The 21299-nt window shown below is 43.7% G+C and overlaps 1 protein-coding gene across 14 annotated transcripts in view; it reads right to left on the bottom strand.

Annotated features, from left to right (window-relative positions):
- Nucleotides 1–888: 888 nt before the first annotated feature.
- nbeaa (neurobeachin a) overlaps nt 889–21299 on the bottom strand; it is an 87881-nt gene continuing 67470 nt past the window's right edge. For 3 of the 14 annotated variants that reach the window (XM_044041209.1, XM_044041215.1, XM_044041211.1), the window contains 33 exons: nt 20887–21011; nt 20720–20788; nt 20449–20617; nt 19753–20135; nt 19113–19249; nt 18831–18985; nt 18226–18352; nt 17278–17397; nt 16277–16410; nt 15069–15130; nt 13619–13683; nt 13085–13193; nt 11733–11899; nt 11122–11246; nt 10862–11011; nt 10326–10462; nt 10095–10212; nt 9017–9119; nt 8805–8920; nt 8115–8227; nt 7860–8000; nt 7657–7776; nt 7067–7219; nt 6814–6978; nt 6461–6550; nt 5719–5911; nt 4919–4990; nt 4505–4660; nt 3727–3897; nt 3530–3631; nt 2647–2843; nt 2343–2494; nt 889–2255 (listed from right to left, as the gene is read on the bottom strand). In XM_044041209.1, the coding sequence (XP_043897144.1) occupies nt 2165–2255; nt 2343–2494; nt 2647–2843; nt 3530–3631; nt 3727–3897; nt 4505–4660; nt 4919–4990; nt 5719–5911; nt 6461–6550; nt 6814–6978; nt 7067–7219; nt 7657–7776; nt 7860–8000; nt 8115–8227; nt 8805–8920; nt 9017–9119; nt 10095–10212; nt 10326–10462; nt 10862–11011; nt 11122–11246; nt 11733–11899; nt 13085–13193; nt 13619–13683; nt 15069–15130; nt 16277–16410; nt 17278–17397; nt 18226–18352; nt 18831–18985; nt 19113–19249; nt 19753–20135; nt 20449–20617; nt 20720–20788; nt 20887–21011 (4487 nt within the window). In that variant the 3' untranslated portion in view covers nt 889–2164. The remainder of the gene's footprint in view (nt 2256–2342; nt 2495–2646; nt 2844–3529; nt 3632–3726; nt 3898–4504; nt 4661–4918; nt 4991–5718; nt 5912–6460; nt 6551–6813; nt 6979–7066; nt 7220–7656; nt 7777–7859; nt 8001–8114; nt 8228–8804; nt 8921–9016; nt 9120–10094; nt 10213–10325; nt 10463–10861; nt 11012–11121; nt 11247–11732; nt 11900–13084; nt 13194–13618; nt 13684–15068; nt 15131–16276; nt 16411–17277; nt 17398–18225; nt 18353–18830; nt 18986–19112; nt 19250–19752; nt 20136–20448; nt 20618–20719; nt 20789–20886; nt 21012–21299) is intronic. The other 11 variants (XM_044041216.1, XM_044041222.1, XM_044041218.1 and 8 more) reach the window with 8 other exon arrangements.

Here is a 21299-nt window from a genome sequence, read left to right as displayed (position 1 = left end):
AAGTGCTATAGGACGCTGGATCTTCAAGAGCTTCTTGATAGACTGGTAGGGTCTGGATTGTCTCGTGCGGGGTGTTGGCACCGCCAGACGACAATACTTTGTCTACGGAGTAGTCAAAGTATTTCAATTTCAACAATATTACGCATAAATGTACCACTTACGCATCACACTGGATCTATAAAGACACAAACATTTAGTCACAGGTATTTGGAAGTGGAAAAATATAGTATTTCACGTTAGGATTAGATAACAGATTCATCCTGCGGGCCTGATCGGACCCTCTGGTGGGCCAGTTCTGGCCCGCGGGCGGTACGTTTGACACCCCTGGTTTATGCAATATTTAATACCCATAATGCATGCTTTTGGACTGTGGGAGGAGGCTGGAGAAAACCCACGCACACACGGGGAGAACATGCAGAAAGGCCCTTGTTCTGACCAGGACGCGAACCCGGGTGCGAACCGCTGCACCGACCGCGTGGCGCTCCCTGAAAGAAAAGTCAAGCCATGAAATTCTTTGCATATTTTATTTTTCTTATCATGATTTTTTTTTTTTTCAGCTCACACATGTCATATTTTACATCTTTGCAATAAAACATGAATACAATAGTTTTTTTTAAGGGTTTCATAGATCCAAAAATATTTAACCTTTTTTTTTTGGATACATAACCTGTGATGATAGAGTATGTGCATGTGTGGATTTGATCAAGATGGCTTCACACATACAGTAACGCCGCCCCTCCTCTCTCCTCCTCCTGACTCCTCCCACCCCTCCCCCTTCCGCCACTATCAGCTACAGAATCATGATATTGCTTACAACGGTGAGGTTGTAAAACTTAATAATCACACATGAGCTCAACGTTTTAAATACAAACATCAATGCACAAATAATCCCGTCGGGTGAAGAGAAAAGAAAAAAATGGACCTAAACAAAATGGCAGCCGACCAGAAAGAACTAAGCGAATAAATAATGATATGTGATTGGTGCAAAGTGCAAATACAAAACAAACTCTTACATTGATGTGATTCTTTTTTTTTTTCCTTTTTTTCTTTAAAATAATCAACAAGTGTGGATAAGTGAAGGTTTTTCCTTTGCGGTTTCAGTCTTATTCAGCTGATTAAAGTCTCCCACCGAGCCCGGACCAAGACTATATGTACATATTTGACAAAACAATCACCAAATATACAAAGGAAATTATGTTGTAAGTTGTGTGGTTGTCGTCCACTGGCGAGACCCCATCGTTGCCATCTCGGGTGGCAAAACAATCACCGATCCTTTGACACTGCCGTTATTACCATCAGCCTTGTCAACATTAGAATAATAATTATTACACAATATCTTACATACAGCAAGTCATTAATAAATTAAAGGTGATAAGCGCAGTTTGTGTCGTGAAAGAACAAATGTAGACTCTGCAAGGAAGCAGAGCCTTATGTACATAAAAAACAAAAAAAACAACCTAAAACCTAACCCTGCTGTGGGTAAAAGAAAGAAAAATAATAATTATATATATATATATATATGTATATATATTAAAAAACAAAAAAAGATCAAATCAAACCCCAGGCAATTTTTTTTTCAAGAGGGAATTTAAAATCCAATAGCCAATAGCACCGATGTTTGAATGGTGGGTGGGTCGGTTCTAAATCACGTTGAAGGAGTTTTAAATTCATCGTCCACCCATTTGAATTAATCCTCTACTCAAACTCAAAAAAAGTATCCAACAAAGATTTTAAAACAGTGAAACAGAAAAGAAAAGAAAAGAAAGCAAAAGTTTAGGGTTTTCATTACCTGTGAAGCGTTAAAGCGTACCGGTCCTGCGAGTGGTGCGAGTACGAGCGACCTCCGGGTTCTGCAGTCTTGTCTATTTTAAAAGCAGATTTTTGGGGCGCGTGTCTTCTGGGTGTTTATGTGTCTGTAGGTTACACACGGGGTCGTGTTCTTTCACATGTGGATGGAGGAGGTTATTCTCCCGCCCCGCAGCGCAGCGCTGCTGCTGCATTTCCTCAAATCAAGTAAACTTCTTAACAGAATAGAGCCTAAGATCCAGTTTCTCCTTCCTCTCTCAGTACCTGTCAGTTTCCCCACACAGAAGAATGCATCGTCTCCGTCTCCCTTTTGTTCTTCTCTCCTCTCCGTTATCCTCTCTCCTCAAAGCGGTCCACCTCAGTACCTGTTCTGGTGCTCGTAGTGCCAGCGGTTGAAGTCTATGTTAAACGCCACAATGCTCCCAGAGGCCATTCCAGTGATCAGAGTCCTGGGTGAAGAGCACAGAGGACGTCACATTAGGGGAGTTTCAGATAAAACAACAGACTTAAAACCATCAGACTGTCCAGGTTTTTACCTCTGGTCATGTGAGAGGTCCATGGCCCGGATGCCCGCGTCACAGCCTGGGTAGATGTAAAGCTGTTTGAAGTCGCACGCCTGCCACACTTCCACGACCCCGTTATCGCCTCCCGTCACCAAGTTCTGTCCGTCGCTGCTCAATAAAATTGCCTGGAAGAGAGAAAAAGCCGTTAAATCGAGGATAAAATATGCATATTTGTTCATTTCAGGGTCAACTTCAAGCTCCGTTGTGTCATAAAACAACATTTTTATTGTCAAATAAGACGAAAGGATGCACTCGTGTCGTCGTTTCATTGCCTCACCCGCGTGGAATCGTTGACCTCCATTTCTGCCAGCAGCTTCCCGTTGATGCTGAAGTTGCAGAACCGGCCCCTCTCGTAGTAAATGATGCAGTGGCCCTCGCTGGACACCGAGATGAGACGGGGCCTCTGGCAGAGCTCTGGCCCCTCCAGAGCCCGCAGCAGATCCCCGGTGATGGTGTGGACCAGGCACGGGCCCTCTGAGGAGGGAGATGTGCACAGTCACACAGCTTCAGTCACAGTGATCGTGAAGTTAAGCGACATGTCGTGAGGAGAGGGATCAGCATATCGTGCTGAATCAATCAATGCAACATTCAATATTTCAATAATAGTTTCTCCCTTTTCTTTAATTTGCTATATTTCTGTGTCGCAAAGTGAATAAAACCAAAACATCACCACACAAGAATCCGTCTTCTTTCGGCTTCTCCCTTTAGGGGCGACCACACGCAGCGTCCTCTCCTGTTAGGACCTCACCTCACAGGAACCTTCTCTGTGCTTTTCCTCTTCTCCTCCTGCATCCTTTGTCCAATAAAAAACTACTTTCTCTCCACACCATCTTATCCTCGCCTCTCTTCTGACTTTATCTCCAAAACGTTCAGCCTGAGCTGTGCCTTGAATATGCTCACGTCTAATCCTGACGTAAATCTTCAGTATCTTCTGCCTCCTACCTCCTTTCTTTGAGCCACACATCACAGCTGGCCTCACTCAAGTCTTGTAGACCCCCCGACACTCGTCTTCTCCTCTCTTTTCCTCAGGTATTAAACACTTTCTCTACCTCTGACCTTCATTCCTCATCTCTCTCCAGTCCAATGCGCACTTTATTCATTCAAATGTAACATTTAAAATCTCTCTCTCTTTAGCGCAGACATAATGGAGACGCTCAAACCTTTAGCTCCGCTGATGACGAGTCCCAGCTCTGCACAGACGGACACACACACCACCTCGTGGTCGTGTCCTGTCAGTACTGCCCTGGGAGCGGGATAGTCGCCTGGAAGAGAAGACACACAACAGAGATACATGACCACAGACTGTCTGGTTTATTCTGCTGTGTGAACTGAAGTCCTGACCACTCAAGCCACTCACTGTTATTAGGGTTGTCTCCTATTATGTGGTGTCGTCCACTCCAGTACCACAGGAGGAGAGTGGCGTCTCTGGAGCCGGACACGATGTAGCAGTCTCCTCCGATGTAGGACTCTGACCGGGCCAGACACGTCACCACGTCCCAGTGACCGAAAACTATCTGGGTCAGCTTTCCTGTGGAGAGGAGGGAGGAGGGAAGACAGATGATTAAACTCTCAATTACTGCAGCTAGGGGTCTCTCTCTCACTCTCATTCAAAACAATAATAACAGACTAGTTTGATGTCAGGAAGCAGCTTCGGCTCACTTCCTCATTACGTGATTCAGCTGATTAAAAAGTGCGACACTGAGTGACACCCCCAACTTCCCGCTCTCTCTCGCATGAGTGGACACATGTCACGACCACAACACGTCCTGTATCTTTTTTCAAAGTAAAAGCATTTATGTCCCCCCCTTTCAAAAAAGGCTTTTATTGTGAAATATCTGCAGGAGCAGCAGATGCATGGCTTCGCGCTGAAGAATCAGAGGAGGATTAAGAACATTTAACACCAACAGTACGACATGTATGGTGATTATCACAGGCTAACACGATGTAATACACGGCAGCAGCTAAGAACAGTCTGCTGCCTTTAATACAAATCTCGATGGATTTAAAGAAGGCTGATTTGAGCATACTACTCAAAAATGTACAACATTCATCTCTCGGTTAACATATTAGATCTTCCAATCTGACAGAATTAGAGTTAATCCGACACGTTTCTCATGAATAACACAGAAACGTACCGGTCTCGGTGGAGTAGACGCGGAAGCTCTTGTCCCAGAAACCGCAGACCAGGATGTAGCGGTTGTCGGCGGTGACCACAAAACAGTGCGTGTTGATTTGGATGCTCTGGTCCACCAGGTCTGTGATCTGACGCTTGTTCACGCCCGAGTTGTTTGCTGCGGGGGGGTCAAAGGTTAATGAGGTTAGAGCTCTAACTCTTTACTGTTTATTCATTACTCAGGTTATTGATGCAGTCCCACGAGTGACTCTCATTATATACTTATTTATATATGATATAAAATGACACACATCACATGATCCATCCCTTTAATGGTGGAAGTCTTCATTATTATTATCATCATTATCATTATTATTATTCTTTATTATAAAAGGTAAGACCAGTAAATCTGTTGAGGGGATTTCTGTGCACTGACCTATGAGAGGGTCCATCTCGATGGGAAGATGATGAGCCTGTTCCAGCGAGTATCCCGGAGCTCCTCGAAGGCCTGAGGGGTCGCAGGGTCAAATGTTATATATACATTATATACATATATATAAATCATTTTACAGTCACACTGACACCTAAACGTGGCGATAAACAAGAGAAGCCATTTGCATCATGACCCTCAATTATCACTTTGGCAGTTCATTAAAAGCCGAGCCTGCTGTGCTAATGAGTCCATTAACCGGGGGTTAATTGAGGTTTTAATTAGAAATACTCCGATGTCAAGGTACAGGGTGTATACATATATAATCTACTAGTTACAAGTAGTATAATACAAAAACAACAAAGAACACATAGAATGTGTCTCATTGATGTTATAAACATTACAGGTTTCCATTAACTCTCAAATCTTAATTGTGTGTCAATTTAAATGACAAATCCCAACTCACCAATTAACTAATTAACTAACAGTGGAGACATATTGTGTGAGAAAAGTGCTAAAATCACATGCTATCTCATAAAAAGGTGATAAATAAATCATCCATAAGTGTACAGATGGCTTAATATCATCATAGAAAACAACTCAGAACAACAGCTGCTCACTAGGGCTGAAACAGTTTGTGTTTTCTAAAGAATCAAAACCAGTTTCTGTGATTTTCCAGCTTCACTAATGTGAATATTTTCTGGTTTCTATCTCTCCATATGACAAAGAAATCATAAAATCCGAGAAAACAATCGACAGATTCATGGATTATGAAACCAATCGTCAGCTGCAGCCCAAGCGCTCACCGACGGTGTTGTGCCAGCGGTTGACCGCAAACAGGCGGCTGCACGTGACGGTGACGGCGGCCGGTATGCTCAGGTGCGGGAGCGTGTTGGCGGCGACGTGCGTGACGGGCGAGTTGGACGGGAACTTGAGCACCATGATGACGTCCTGCTGCATCTGATCCTTAAACATCAAAGGGCTCTGGGGAAGGAAACACTGGTGAGACAGACAGAGAGAAAGAGAGAGGAGGGGAGGAGAGACAGGGCGGGGCAAGGAAGGAAGGAAGGAATGAAGGAAGGAAGGGTTGGAGGAGGGGGGGATGGCCACGGAGGGCGAGGAAGAGACAGAACAGATGAGACCGAGGGAGGGAAGGGAAAAGGTATATTAGTGGGAGCACAGGGTCAGAGCAGGTGCACACACTGAGGGGGGGCTCAGGGCCTGGGGGGGGGGGCGGAGGCACTGTTTTTTTTGGTTCAGGATTGACAGGTTTGAGTTGGACACACTGAGGCCTTGTTCTCCCGAGAGTAGCAGTGAGGACAGAGAGGCTGACACCATACTTGTATCAAATGTACTGTACTTTCACAAATATTGGATTACGTAGATTAACTGGTGTATGGGATTAAATAATATTCAGATCTTTACATCCACACCACTGAACCTGAACCTTTTCAACAACATCGACAACCTTTAACCTTGTTTTATTGTTGACTAATAACTAAATAAACAAGATAAAATGATCTTAATAACGTTGCACGGTTTTCTCACCAGGTGCATGGCGGAGGAGCGCGGTGGGTGTGGCTCGATCAGCAGCTGCGAGGGGATCTGACCGTACATCTGAATCTGCATCTCAATAACCTGCCGTACGTCAGAGAGACACGACGTTACACACACATTCTGATCAGAAACTGGGAAAATTAGAACATATAATAACATTTAGAATACAAAATTTGACTAAAAGTTAAAGCGGATGAGAAGAAACCGGGTTTTAAATAGGAAAACAAGGTTACAGTGACAGAGGAGTGTGCATGTATGTTCTATATGCAATCATCCCTAAATTGAAGTCATTTAAATTACGAGTAATAATCTTAACAAACAAGAGCGATGTGTCGGAAACCGACCTCCCGCTGTGCAGCATCTAAGTTGTCCAGGACGACCGCTCCCTCGTAGGACAAGAAGTTGAAGACGTTGAGAGCTCGGACGGCCTCGGGCCCTCGCTGCTTGTAGCCGAATATTAGGTCGATCCACTGGTGAAGCTGGCACGACACGAACTCGCTCTCCAAAGCCTGAGACACACAAACAATATAATAATATGTTCTATGTGAAAAGACTTTGTTTCATATTGCAGGAAAGACGCGCACGACTGTCTCTCACCATCCGGTTAATGCGGACAAAATCCTCAGGTTTCTTAGCCCAGGCGGGAAGTTCGACGTCACACACGGGGACGCTGTCTTCACGTACCCCGAGCTCATACTCGTTACTGTTGACAAACATCTCGGGGAGATAGTAGAACTCTGGGATCAGCTCCTGATGGACACAGCAAATGTACGTTCAGTAAAAACTAGGGATGCACCGATTCCGGTTATTCATGGAGTTTGACCTGAGAGATTTATTTTCTATCTTTTCCAAGGCCAGTATGTCATGGGACCTTTAATATGAAATTCTAACATAGAAATACAACCAGCTTTTCAGTCATGTAATGGAACAGGTTAACAGATACATAAATTTTTCAAGACTAACTTTAGGTGCACACATCTTATGGAATAACCATTCTTTTCAACTTAAAAAGCACTTTTGTAAAAGTAAACTTCTGTATGAAAACAGCTGTAAGAGCCAGGTTATGGCAATAAAACAATGAATAAATAACAAATACAAATATAATAAATATAGCCTGGCTGCATTAAAAAAAATTAAAACATTCGATGTTACTTCAGTATGTGGTTCTTCCGGCGTCTCAGGATTACCTTGACGTCAGCCGTGTCCCTCTGGCAGTTCCTCCAGGAGCGGCCGATGCCGGCGAAGGCTCTCTCCGGATGGTCGAACTTGTTGTCGTTGGCGTTGAGGAAGAACGTGGTGAAAGGCTCCTGCGGGCACAAGAGTGGACAACACTGTGTGTCCAGCCTGCACTCAAACAATGCTGCGGCCGGTTTAAGTGAACGACTCTTACTATTCTGAGCATCCACATCAGCGTCGAATGAGCGGTGGAGTACAGGGTGGTGTAGTGGTGAGACGGCGTGCTGTCGTCGTCCCACGTCTCGTAGTGTTCCGCGTAAAACGCCGCCCGCTTGGGATTCAGTGCACCGATCGGCTAGAGGACACCACACCAAGAAGGAAAAGTACAGTTTTTAAAGCACAAATACAAATACTCTGGGGGGGGGAGGGAGGGGGAGGGGGGGAGAGAAAAGTGCCACAGCATCCAAACCTTTGAGAGGTCTCTGAAGTTGCCAGGTAGAGTGAGATCGAGCTCCTCGGAATCGTAGTTGGTCAAGACCCAAGGGAAGATGGGATACTGGTTCAGATCGTTGTAGGTCCTCCCTGCACAGACACAAGGAAAACACTATAAAGTGACATTTAATCTCCTTTTAATTTGGTGCAGAAGTTGCATCTGAGGGATGAATACACAATATTATTGACTTGAAATGAGAGCGCACTGAAAAACAACTTCAAGTTTTACGTCACCAGATTAATATACAAAATAATATGTTCACCCAAACTCTGCTGTGATGTACGCACCACATAAATCCCAGATTAAAACTTCCACACCAGACTAGAAGTATTAGAATGACACAAAACAAGACAGTAAAAAGATATAAACGGTTAACCTTTTAATTCAAAACTCTTGTCACATATGGACGTAACGTTGTGTATCACGCATCGAGTCCACGAGGAGAGAAAACACACATGGAGTGAGTTTGCAATTTCTGCCCTTTGCAGTTATTTTTAAACAGCGCAGCACAACAGGAGCTGTCAGAGCAGCAATGTTTTTAGTGAAGCAAAAAAAAAAAGGAAGAAAAAGAATAAATATATCACACAGAAAGCAGAGAGGGAAACGAGGACGTGTTCCTGGTCCTGGAGAAAATGTTTGACTACGTCATGAATGACTGAGATTCACCTGCAATGGTGTTGAGGAACATGAGGTACTCAAAGTTGGAGATCTCTCTCCTCTGCCAGCGCTGCGTCATGTTGGACGACTTGAAGAGCTGACGAGGCGTGGCCAAGGAAATCCGCCTGTAAAGAAACATAACGACGACACTGAATTCCTTTCCATTTTTTTGCACAAAATGTATGAAAACACAAGTGCGGACGTGAACAAGCTGCACCGACCTGGCCTGTGGGAGGCCGTAACTTGTTCCCACCCCGACCCGCGGCAGACTGTAAACCACTCTCTTGACCGTGGCTTGGTCGGGGAAGTTAAACATCACAGATGCTGCAGAGAGGAAGAGGCAACATGACAGTGAACATGTCAACAAAACTTATTCTCACCTTAACATTTTACTGGGCTCTCATTTCAACGGCTTGCACATGAATGAAGTTTTTTATTTTTTTTAAACTTCTATTACAAGGAATGGCAGTGCAAATAATTGTATCTATTAAAAAAACCCAAATCTTTATTCCTCCAATATTATACTTGGTGCTTTTACCATCATTCACATCTAATTATGATCATAATTTGGACATTTATTTCTATTTCTATTCACAATCCACAGTATTTGATTTGAATTTCACTCTTTCTGATAATGACATCTCGAATGTTTCACAATGTTTCAACTCGGCATGTTTTAGTCAGGACCGGTGCATTGATTTTATTGCACATTGATAAAAAGTTCGACGAACCATCTAGGGCTTTTCTCGTCCGTAATATGTCAGAAAATTTTGAAAAATGTTGATCTGATGATATTCTTCAATGTCTTATATTGTCCACTATCCAAAATTATTCAGTTTTACTGATTTCTTTGTCAAATGGAGCAAAGAAAAATAGAAAATAGTCACATTTAAGTAGCTGAAAAATGAGAAAGCTTGTTTTAATTATTGAAAAAAACACTTAAAACAATTAATCGATGATCAAAATAGTTACAAATGCGTTGAAAACACATTAAAATACACCTTCAAATCAGTTAAAATAAACAATACATTCACAAACATAATAAATAAATTATAATCTCATATCACAGTGGAATTCTGAGTGTATTATTATTATTATTATCTTGGCCTCGTGGATCAATAACACTCACCTGGGCTTAAAAACTACACGGTTAACTGCTGGGTTTGACGATCTTATCAAAGTGTTGGCGGGAAAAAAAAAAATCAATAGCCTGTAGCAGTGTGTGCATACATGAGATGAGCAATCAATGAGTGAGTGTTAAAAATGTAAGTAAGCAATCATAAACGCGCAGTGACTTACTCCTGTTGGCCATGAAGACCTCGAGGCCCGTGTTCTGCAGCAGGTAACGTCTGGAAAACACCGCTCGGATCTCGCTGAACATCCACTTGCCGTGCAGACCCTCCGAGTAGGCGAGCACCTGACGACGAGAACGGGACAAAAGAATAACACCGTCTGTCATATTTCACAGACACCGGGATCTAAATCTATTTCTGAGACGAAACAACGTGAATAAAGACGATCTGCCCGCACTTTAGCGTCCATCTTCCTGAACGCAGAGTCCTCTTCATCCACCTCGAAGTAGATCTCGGTGGTCGTGATGGACAGAGTGCCTCGAGCCACCACGACTGGAGCGACCAGCTGAGCGGGAGTGCTTAAAACCACGGGTCCTGGGGAGGGAGGAGAGGGAATATTATAGGTCGTCACAGGTGGGAAAAGTGACTTATTCACCGTCTCGAATTAGCAGGGAGCAATCATCACATACAGACAATTAAAAGGCACATGTTAGTTATGGTTGATTATTTATTTGGTTCATCTAGTTCCCCTCTCTGGATTAAATTAAGTTGTTTAGACTGATTTTTGTCAGTAAATAATTAGGACTTCAGCTGCAAGGTTAAAAGAAGCTGTTGGAAAACTTGCAGGCGCCAAAACTTGCCTTTGGAGGTAAAAAGTCTTCGACGGAAACGAACTACAAACAAGAGTCATAGACAGTTTTTAAATGGTGCTGTAGTATCACGTCTGTCAGGCGTGTGCGTGTGTGTGCGTGTGTGTGTGTGTGTGTCAATCACCTGCAAGGTTATCGATCTCCTTCTCCTGAAGCAGGCTGACGGCGTCGTCGTCTCCCTCCAGCATCAGCTCCGCCTCTGGGTTCTGGGCGACGACCGACTGGCTGCGGAAAGTCTTTTTCGACTTCACGCCCTCCTCTTCCTCCTCGGTACCTGTGGATATGAAGAACATATATGAGCAGACAAAAAAAACAAAAAACCAAAACCCTTCTGAGACAGAGCGAGCACGACGCATGATGTTTGCGTTGGTAAACATGAGGCACCGTAATCCTCCAGGGCCTTGAGCGCCACGTCTGCGTGAGTGGATCCGAAGGCGTTTCGCACAAATCTCCGTCTCCTCCTCAGGTCGTCCTCCCAGTAGTCTAGACGCCAGAAGTCATGTAATTGGCTGCGGGCATAAAAAGAAAGAAAGGAAAAAGTTGAAGTTAAACGGGGAATGGAAGGTAATTTTAATTTATGGTAGTAACTATGAGAGAAAATGCAAATCTTCAGCCAACTTTAAGTTTATAACCACACCTGGTGTACAATATTAGGAATATTGTGCATGGAGTTTGCATGTTCTCCCCGTGTGTGTGTGTGTGTGGGGGGGTTTTCTCCCACAGTCCAAAAACATGCAATATGTCAATGATTAGGTAAACTGGTGACTCTAAACTAGAGGTCTCTCAGATTACACAAATAAATAAGAACATGCAGTCGTGATATGACACGGTGACGTTGACCATACATGACGGACAGCTGCTGCTGCATAATAATAATAATCGCCACACACACACGCACTGAAACACGCTCGGCCAGAGTAATGCCTCCTGTCAAACGGCATCCTGTGTATAAATGGTAATCTGGCATAATCTGACACGCGGCTGCTCCCTCTCACCTCTGCGACATCGTCCCCCAGGCGCCGTGCTTATTGGTCAGGATGTTGAGGATCTTCTGTTTCAGCTGGTTCGCCGTCACATGATCCCTGTGCTTGGCGGCGCTGATGAGGTGATCGCACATTTTCTCCTCTTCCCTGCGGTCCGCGGCGTACTGGGCACAGTTGGACTGGAGGAGAGTTGATGGGTCGAGAGTTAACAGCATAAATAGAGTTTTTGATATAATTGATAAAGCTTTTAAATAGGGAATCATGTTAAAGTATTACTTTGTTTTTCACTTGTAAAACCTACTGACTAAGTTCTAGTGTAGGGATCTGCAACCTTTAGTATTAAAAGATTCATTTTCTCCACCCAAATAGACATAATCTGGAGCCATAAAACCTATTTCATCCATAAAATGAAGACAACATCATGCATTTCATTACTGTTTTTACCTCTTTGAAAGAAATATTGAAAGATTATTTGGATTTTATATTGTTCATGCTTGAGAAAACTTGCTTAATACATGTGTACGTCTTCATGGACAAATGACTCTCGGGTTCTGGGATGATTTGACGATTTGATAATAGGACGTGACGCATGTTTATTTACATTTCGTGGACAAAATATTAAACCACTTTCATTTATCGCTTTGAATCCTTAAAAAAAACAAGTGTTCACTTTATAATAACTAATGAAAAAAGAAAGAAAATGGGGAGAAATTGTACAGACATGAAAAGAAAAAGAAAAAAATCATATTAAGACGCTTGCTTATGTTTAATAATAACATTTTATATTGGTTTATAATCATATTATATTATTATAATATAGTGATCAGAGTATTGGATTCAGATTCACAGTCTTCATGAATGTAAACCCGCAAAAAAAAGATAAAATTTAAATTTACAGAACGAACAAATTGGCTGATGATTTCTTGTGTTTCAATCTTTTAGCTTTTTTAAATTTGCTTTTCCCCAAAGTGTAAAAAAGAGCCTCGTCATTGCAGCTGATGAAAATCATTATTGTGTATTTGTAGGAGACAATCAGTCAAATCACAGGCAAAAAAAATCATATTAAGATGTTTTGTTATGCTTTATAATAAAATATTATATTGTTTATAACTATATAATATTATGGTGATGTAATGATCAGGGTATTAGACTCTATTACTTTCAGATTCACACTCTTTATGGACATAAAGGTGCAAAAAAAAGGATTGAAATAATTCATTTTCTTCACAGAACAAACAAACTGGCTGACGATTTCTTGTGTTTCATACGTTGAGCTGTAAATCTGCTTTTTCCTCTAATAATATCCGAGTGAAAATCACATGGTATACATTTCTATTGCTCGGAGACGAGCAGTGAGGCTTTACCTCAAACTCAGCGTGCTTGTGAACGTCCTCCGCCCTCTGTCTGTTCAGGATGAACTCCGCTTCGTTAGCGACGCGCACAATATGATCCTTCATGGCGTGGCACAGGAGCCTGGTGACGGGAAAGGAAGAAGAGTGTGTGAAATCACCGATGTATTGCAAACCTTTTGCTAATCCTATCAATCGATCATTTGCTGCAGAGGCTGTAAATAATATCCACTCTTTGTGTTTGAAGAATGTTTTGTTGCCAACGCTTCAGTAAACACTTTGGATTCCAAAAAAAACAACAAAACAAAAACAAGATTACAGGCACTGAAAATAGAGCAGCACAAATCAGCCGTAAACTTAATTGCACTCTAATGGTTTTGACTTCCAACTGAACACACATGGCAACGTGCACTTATCCCTGCGAGGTTCTCATTAGGCCTCTGTCATTAGTTGTTAAGCACTGAGAACGTTGTTTGCGTTAGCGTGCGCATCGCGGGAGGAATTTGCGCAGGGGTCAATAATGGCCGTCGTAAATCGTGATGGATTTACCTTCCCTCGTTGATGAGCTCGATGAAGGCCAGGCCGGCGTTCTTCTGAATGGAGTTTTGCCACTCCTACGTGCAGAGGACACAACGGAATTAATACAGAGACACATGTGTGCATACGGTTTGGGAGACAGAAAGGAAGAGACGGTTTGGACAAAGGATGTTGGACATGGAGCTGGAGGAGAAGCGGAAGACCACAAAGAGGGGTCATGGATGTTGTGAAGGAGGACATGAGGACAGTTGGTGTAACAGAGATGATGATAAGGAGAAGAAGATGATACTGATAAAAAAATACCAAAGCAATGTCGATTCATATTGACCAATAAAATCTCTCATTGTTTCATTGCATTTATCGCCCCAGTTATCCAATCCAGGTTGAAAGAAGTAAGCTTCTGGTTAATCAGCTTATTTATGTGCATATGAACGGAGTTAAAAACAAAAAAAACAACAGCTTCATTCAATCATAAAGGGAAATATTGCAGCATATAACATATAACAGCATAAACCTTAATAAGGGTAAAGACAGATTAGGAGCTCCCTACGTGTCAATAAGAGTGCATTTGTCCAAGGTTATGCACACGCGAGTGGAAATCAGAGAGTTGCTGAAAGCCTACAAACTATAAGAGCTCCATTAGCTCCGCTGGCTCTTAGGGCCGCGCAGGACACATGGGAGCGGCTCGCGTTACATCCGACCCATCCGCAGGATCAATATCTGGGCTAGGGTTCACTCCCCGAAGCCTCTAATGTCAGACAAAGACTGGAGGGGTAATACTATACATGCTGACGAGCAGCCAGCCAGGAGAGTGGTGGGACGGGAAAGGGAGTGGTGAAAGGACAGGAAACTGCAGAGTACAGAGGGGGAGGTAGATGATCAAAGCAGAGGGGAGAGTGTTGAAATGATCCAGAAAAGCACAGATGTCTGATGGATATGGACGATGATGGTGGAGGAGAGAAGAAAGGGAGAGAAGACAGCAAAGACAACAGAGAAAACTGGACTCTTGAATGCAAACAGAGAAAACTTCACTGGTCACCTTTGGCATCAGGGGAAAGCTTTATAGTGGTAAGTGCTTCTCTACTATTGCTGCTCTTTTAAGGCTCATTCAGGCTTCGAATCCAAGTTCAAGATCCGAGTAAATCCTTTAAAGATGCTTTAAAGTGTACGAGGACGGGGAGGAAAATGCCGTGGGCACGCGAGTGACATGAAAAGCTGTTTTTGTGGCCTTCATGTTGATGAGGCAAACTGTGGGTGTGATGATGCAGTGAGATTATATTCCATCTGCAGTGTCCTCACTGCGTAGTTGACCCCGCCACAGGAGGACGGAGCCATAAGTCAACCGCTTCCTCAAATGCAGTCAACTTTCCCGTCAATTACCGCGGGGACGAGGCAAGGAAGACTAAAACTTTTATATTGAACGTGGACATTTGGATCAGAGAGAATGAAAGGAGGAACCGACCTGAGAACAGAGCAACATCACGAGCTCCACCACGGACGTGCTCGACTTCATGCACACCAGACCTGCAGAGGAAGGAAAGACACACAGCACAGTCAAGGAGGGTCCTGTGCTTTTCAACACACACGCACACACACGCACACTAGGGCATTAACAGAAAGTGTTTTTCTCTCTCCACAATCTCTCTGACTGGATAACCGGTTGGCGCGCGGAGACCAGGCGGGCCGTGGTCCGAGCGTGGCAGCAGGTCGAGTACGGAGGGGGTTTGTACCCGGGGTGGAGGGTTTTTGGACAAGCGGATCGGGGAGGGAGGAAGCACTGAACTGAAAATGGTCATTTGTTGAATTGGCAGCATTAGGAGGTCAAATTTACTGAAATCAAAAACATCTTAACAGGTCGAGTTCCATTTTAACATAGGAGGATTTCTTTGCAGGATGTCAGAATATCTCCTACCCCCATATATCAGTTGATGACTTGAAAATGATGCAGACTGTCAGTGAAACCTTTGCATCGACTATTTAGGAAAAGTATAAATATAAAATATGATTTGCATAATCATTTGGAACGCGGCGTATTGACCGCTCAGGTTACAGAGAACTTGAATAAAAGTCGCTCATCGTTGTACAGCTGTGTTCCATCGCTGTGTCGATGTGACGACGTCATCAAACGACTCAACTTAAATCGATCTATTAAAAAAAATGAGAAGTCAATAATGCCCCTAATGCACCGGACACACACACACACACACTATTTTTACCCACAGAAATATACTGTAGTGTCAGGTTTATTCTAATAAATAAGCATGCCACAGAAAAGACAGGAACAAACAGTTGAGGAAAGGTAGAGGAGGAGAGAAGGAGAGAGAGAGATCAACATGGAGACGGTGGATCACAAAACCAAGACACCAAGAAGCGGGTGAGCAGAGGGAGGAATGCGTCACAATCTAAACCACCGGCAGAATTCATAATAATAATCTGATCTACAAATCATGTCAACATTGGCCCTCGCTAGCTTATAAAAAAACATCACGTGACATCATACCTGCTCAATGAATGCGTGAAGCAGCAAGACACTCAGTCACTCAGTCACATCTTTATTGCACACCAGCTTTCACCCACTCACACCCAAACACTGCGGTGAGGGACACTTAATGGGGGGGGAGACTCCACAGAGAAGACGCCAGTTAGAGAAAAAGGAGCCGTGTACAGCACCTGTACCTTCTATGAGCAGTTCCTGCCCATGGCTACCCAGCAGTGTCCTGGACAAGAAGGGCGCAAAGTCCACAAATATCTCCCGCAGCAGGGGGGCCACCTTCTCCAGGGCGCGCTCCAGCTTGGTGGTGATGCTGTGGTGTGAGATACAAGCGAGAGGTTTAAGATGCAAACGGCCGCGGAGTGAAGGTTAAACGGCGAACATGGAGATGAGGGTAGAAGAGCGTGTGAGGGAGGGGGAAACTCAGGGGGTTTTTACGGCAGGCGAGCGAGCGAGTGAGTGAGTGAGGAAACAAAGTCGTGCGAGAAGGAGACAGGGGTGCGAGGGGAGGAGGGCATGCTGAGACCATGGTCACGAAAAACACAAAACGAAAGAGAATCAAAGAGTGTGTCGTGGTTTGGAATGGAAGCACAATGATGCCTGCGTTAGTATCAGTTTAAAGACTTATTGCTCATCTCGTGAGTTGGAATTGGAAATGCTTAAACCTGAATAACAAGCTGTTTTTAATATAGAGTATTGTATGGTGACGTGCTGTGTGAATACTAAACATCTTTATATTAATGTATTTATGTGTACACAAGATCACGTGTAGAGTGAAAATTCTTGCTTTTTCCAGTTAAGAAATGACTTCAATATGGAGCCGTGACGTGCTCGTGTGTACAAATTTCATTTTAAAGTCACATTTAAGCAAACAGATGTCACAAGTTATTTGCAAACAGGGGTGGACGTGGGGGGGGGTGTTAGTGTGAGGGGGGACAGCCATGCCAGAAGTGACAGAGTTGAGTGTTGTAAATGGACTCAAACAAAGGTGATGTTAAGGGCTGTGGAGGTGGTGGTGGTGGTGGTGGTGGGGGCTCTGTCCCTTCTTGCATGGCATTGTGGGTACATTTAGTTTTAGTAGAATCTTGGGCGTGCAGAGGGTGTGTGTGTGTGTGTGTGTGTGTGGTGGAGGTGGGGCAGAGGGGTGAGGGGGACGGGGGCAGGACGAGTATCTCCTTGCCTAAAACACTGTCCTGCATCTCGGGGGGTTGCCTGGAAGCCTGCCAGAGAGCTAAAAGACTTGAGCTCAGGGGGCGTCTGACCGCTGCGCAGCGCACACTGCGCCACCTCACAATAGGCACTGCAATACAAACCACACACACACACACACACACACACACACAAACACATATACAGACATGCACACTGATTAAGAAACACGTGCACACGCGCCGCACCTGCTTCAGAGCACACGTAACTGCACACATCATAACATACTGTCTAACATGGACAGAGAGTCTACAGTACAAACTGCCAACGTCAGATATTATCTCTTTACTTTACGTTATTGAACACCTTCAAACAGTATGGAAACATACAAAAAAAACATGAGACGGTCACTATCTTTGACTAATGGGTTTATGGAATCACTTCACTGAATTCAATCTCTTTCTTTTTTACAGTGTTCTATGAAATGTGACATTAAAACAAAAGGGGCCGTGTGACGGATGAGAAGATGTGGGAGCAGCTTTTACGTGAATGTGGACGTAAACACTCTGTCAGATTAATATTAGTTGATATCTTTTTATATTGCTGGATGAGTGTTATTGCTATTTCTGTGTCTCTTAATTGTGTCATCCTCTCTAATTAGCGAGTTGAGTCTCACTACATCACTCCTTATAATCTTAGGTGATAATATCGAGTACTAATATCAGTTATTGCAAGATGTTTGCAAATTGCAGATAAAACCCACATAACCTTAATGTCCGTGAGCGTGGACTGCTAATGAGACATCTGTGGGAGGACGATGACCAAAAGTGCAAAATGAAATAAGGATATATGATGGAAAAAGGGGACAGGCACCCAAGAAAAACAAGACAAATCTGTGTCAAAAAAAAGAAAAGCCATAAGGAGAGGGGGGGAAAAAGAAAGAGTGTGAGGAGAGTAAGTGACTGAAGCCGTTTAGGACCTCATATTCTCCATCGTGTCCTCCGGCATGGGCGCCACCGTCTGCACCGCCGGCAGATTCTTACTCGTCGCGCCGTTGACAAACGACGAGGAGGAGGACGAGGACGAGGAGGCGGAGTCTGTCGCACCTGAGACGGGAACCAAGAAGTGACAAATGAGCGACGTGGGAGAAACGGGGCGAGCGTCACAGCAAGATGAATCAAGAGAGAGTGGGAATAGCAGAGTATTTCACTGGACATGCAGCCGTTTGTGTCCTAAAATAGCTTTAGCAATCAATACACCAGAATCCAGTCCAGGAAAGAAATCCTTGTCTCTGTCCATTATGCATGTACAGTATGATGCAGTGCAAAATGTCTGACAGGCTGACCAAGGCCTTGGTTACAAATCTCCGCTGCTTAGAAACACGTTACCTGGAGTGCTTTTCATTTTGGAACTTGTTCGCCAAAATAATAAATAAACAAACAGTATATTCATAGTTTTTCTGTTTGTAGCTTTTCATTTCCTTAAATTTGTACTGTGTGTATAAATAAAAAATGAAAAATAAAAAAGGTACATAGATTTGTAGATGCAAAAATACAGAATTAGCACAACTGGTGTTCTTCCCACCTGTCGTGTTGATCATGCTCTTGGGAGTTGCCGTCGCGGCGGCAAATATGTTCGGCGTGCTGCCCGCATTGGCCGCTCCGCTGGTGGTGGGCGTGCCCACCGTGTTGACGGACAGGCTGCCCGGTGGCGGCTTTTTGACGGGAACCACAACACTCCTATAAAAAAAGAATAAAGGACAGGAGACACTTGTCTCACTCATCTGTGCATTACAGTGGTTTCTTGTTACTGTTACAGACATCTCTGCATGTTTCTTGTAGGGTGCGACAGTAGCTGGGACCCGACCTGTCAAAGGAGTGGAACTGCATGGGCAGCATGGGGTGCGTCTTCAGAGCCGGGTCTGGGTGATAGGGTGTTGGCCCCGACTCCTGGCCCAGGTCCCCACCATCGAGTGGAGCAGCCACCAAGCTCTTCAGGATCTCCTGTGTTTCAGAGAGAGAGCAACAGCAGCAGCAGAAGCAGCAGCCCATGTTTAGTAGCTCCTTTATGACCTTCTAAAATTCTTCAATTTGTTTTTAATGCAGGCTTTAATATTTCTCATGTCGCAGAAGTTTGATCACTAAACTGAAATCTGTTTCTTTGAGAAGTAATCTCTGATTTAAATCAGATAATGTTTGACCTAAAAGTCAGATGATGCACATTAGCTGCAACCTATATATAAAGTATATAATGTGTGTGTGTGTATATCTATATATATATATATATATATACACATACATATATGCATAGCTATAACTATATGTATATATATATATATATATATACATACATAAATATATATGTATATGTATATGTATGTGTATATATGTATATATATATATATATATATATATATATATATATATATATATATATATATATATATATATATATATATATATATATATATATATATATATGTACACGTGTATATGGACGGACCCACCTTGACATTGATGCCTTTGTTTGTTTGACTAATGCTGGAGATGGACGAGGGCGGGGCTTGGCTGGAGGCGGAGCTGGGGTTGTGAGGAGAATCCAGAAGGCTCTCCTGCGACCTCCTGACATCAGACAGGCTACACAACAGATCTGTGCTCCCTCCCCCGCCTCCTCCTCCTCCCCCTCCTCCCATGTCTCTGTCTCGGTCTCTGTCTGTCTCTCTCCCGACCAGGCCCAGGCCGAGCCCGAGACCCATCTCCGAGCCGTTCAGGGAACCAGCCACATGGCCCTCGTCGCCGATGCCAGAGTCTGTGTGGGGGAGGCCGGCCCTGGGAGAGTCGTCCACGGGGGTGGGGGTCTGTTTGTCAGAGAAGGCCGTGGACGGGTGCTCTAGATGAACAAGGAAGACAATGGAGAGCAAAATTAGTTTACAACGGGATAATCACTAATTTAATGAACAAATTGTCTATTTTCATAATCAAATTTTCTGTTTTCTTTGAGCTTTAATTTCCCTGGCAAGTCATTCCAATTCTCTCTTTCCGGTGTTTTGCTGTGTAATATTCTTCACAAAGGTTTAGTTGTCCCACAGAAGCCCGCGGTTAGCTCCACCACTGCGACTGTAATGAGTCACCAGCTACCCGAGATTACCCTATTAATGCTGGGAATACTGCAGCAGAGGAAAAGAAAAAAACATGTTAATCACCTGTGCTGGTCGGGGAGTTGATCTCGTGGCGGATGCTTCTCCCTGATAGGCTGGTGGACCTGCCAATCTCCCGCTGGGGTTCCAGAATGTCTCGGTACTTGGACACCATGAGGACCGAGATGAAGTAGACAACCGCCAGCGCCAGGAACTGAGCTTGTTTACTGTCATCCTACCGAAGACAAAACACGATGGTATTTGTCTTGCAGTTACAACCACACAAATAATATAAAAACACATGTGTGTGTGTGCGTGTGTGTGCGCGCGCACTCACCACATCTCTGAAAACAACAGCTCGGAGACGATTGATGTCGACGTCCTGCAACAGTCTGTCTGGATCCTGCTAAAAAAAATGGAAGACAGAAGGTCAGATGTGTCTCTATTTGTCAGGTTTGAAGTGTCGTGTGTGTGCGTGTGTGTGTGTGCGTGTGCGTGTGGTACCTTGCTGGTGGTGGAGGCACTGTGGAGGCTGTCCTGGGACTTGCTGCTGGTTAAGGACGACTTGCAGCTGCGGTCTCTCTGTCTCTGCCTGCACTCCAGACAGTTCCTCACCGCCACGCAGCACACTGGTGGAGGAGACGTGCGTGTTATGAATACGTTTAAACACTATATATACGTGATTAATCCTACAGGATTGCAACACAGCTAATACTTTATGTTAATAATAGATTATGTGCCATTTAAAACCTGGCAACATGCAATATTTGATATTTTAGCTTGAAAAATCATTCAAATAATTATCCAATTAATGTATTATTTGGATATTTTTGTATATAATAACAACAGCAACAATGATAACAATAATACTTATTAATTAATACTACTAATAACAATAAATCCACTATTTCATGTTA

This window comes from Solea senegalensis, linkage group LG13 (assembly GCF_019176455.1).
Source record: "Solea senegalensis isolate Sse05_10M linkage group LG13, IFAPA_SoseM_1, whole genome shotgun sequence".
NCBI classification, from domain to species: Eukaryota; Metazoa; Chordata; class Actinopteri; order Pleuronectiformes; family Soleidae; genus Solea; species Solea senegalensis.
This window is presented reverse-complemented; position numbering and strand designations above follow the sequence as displayed.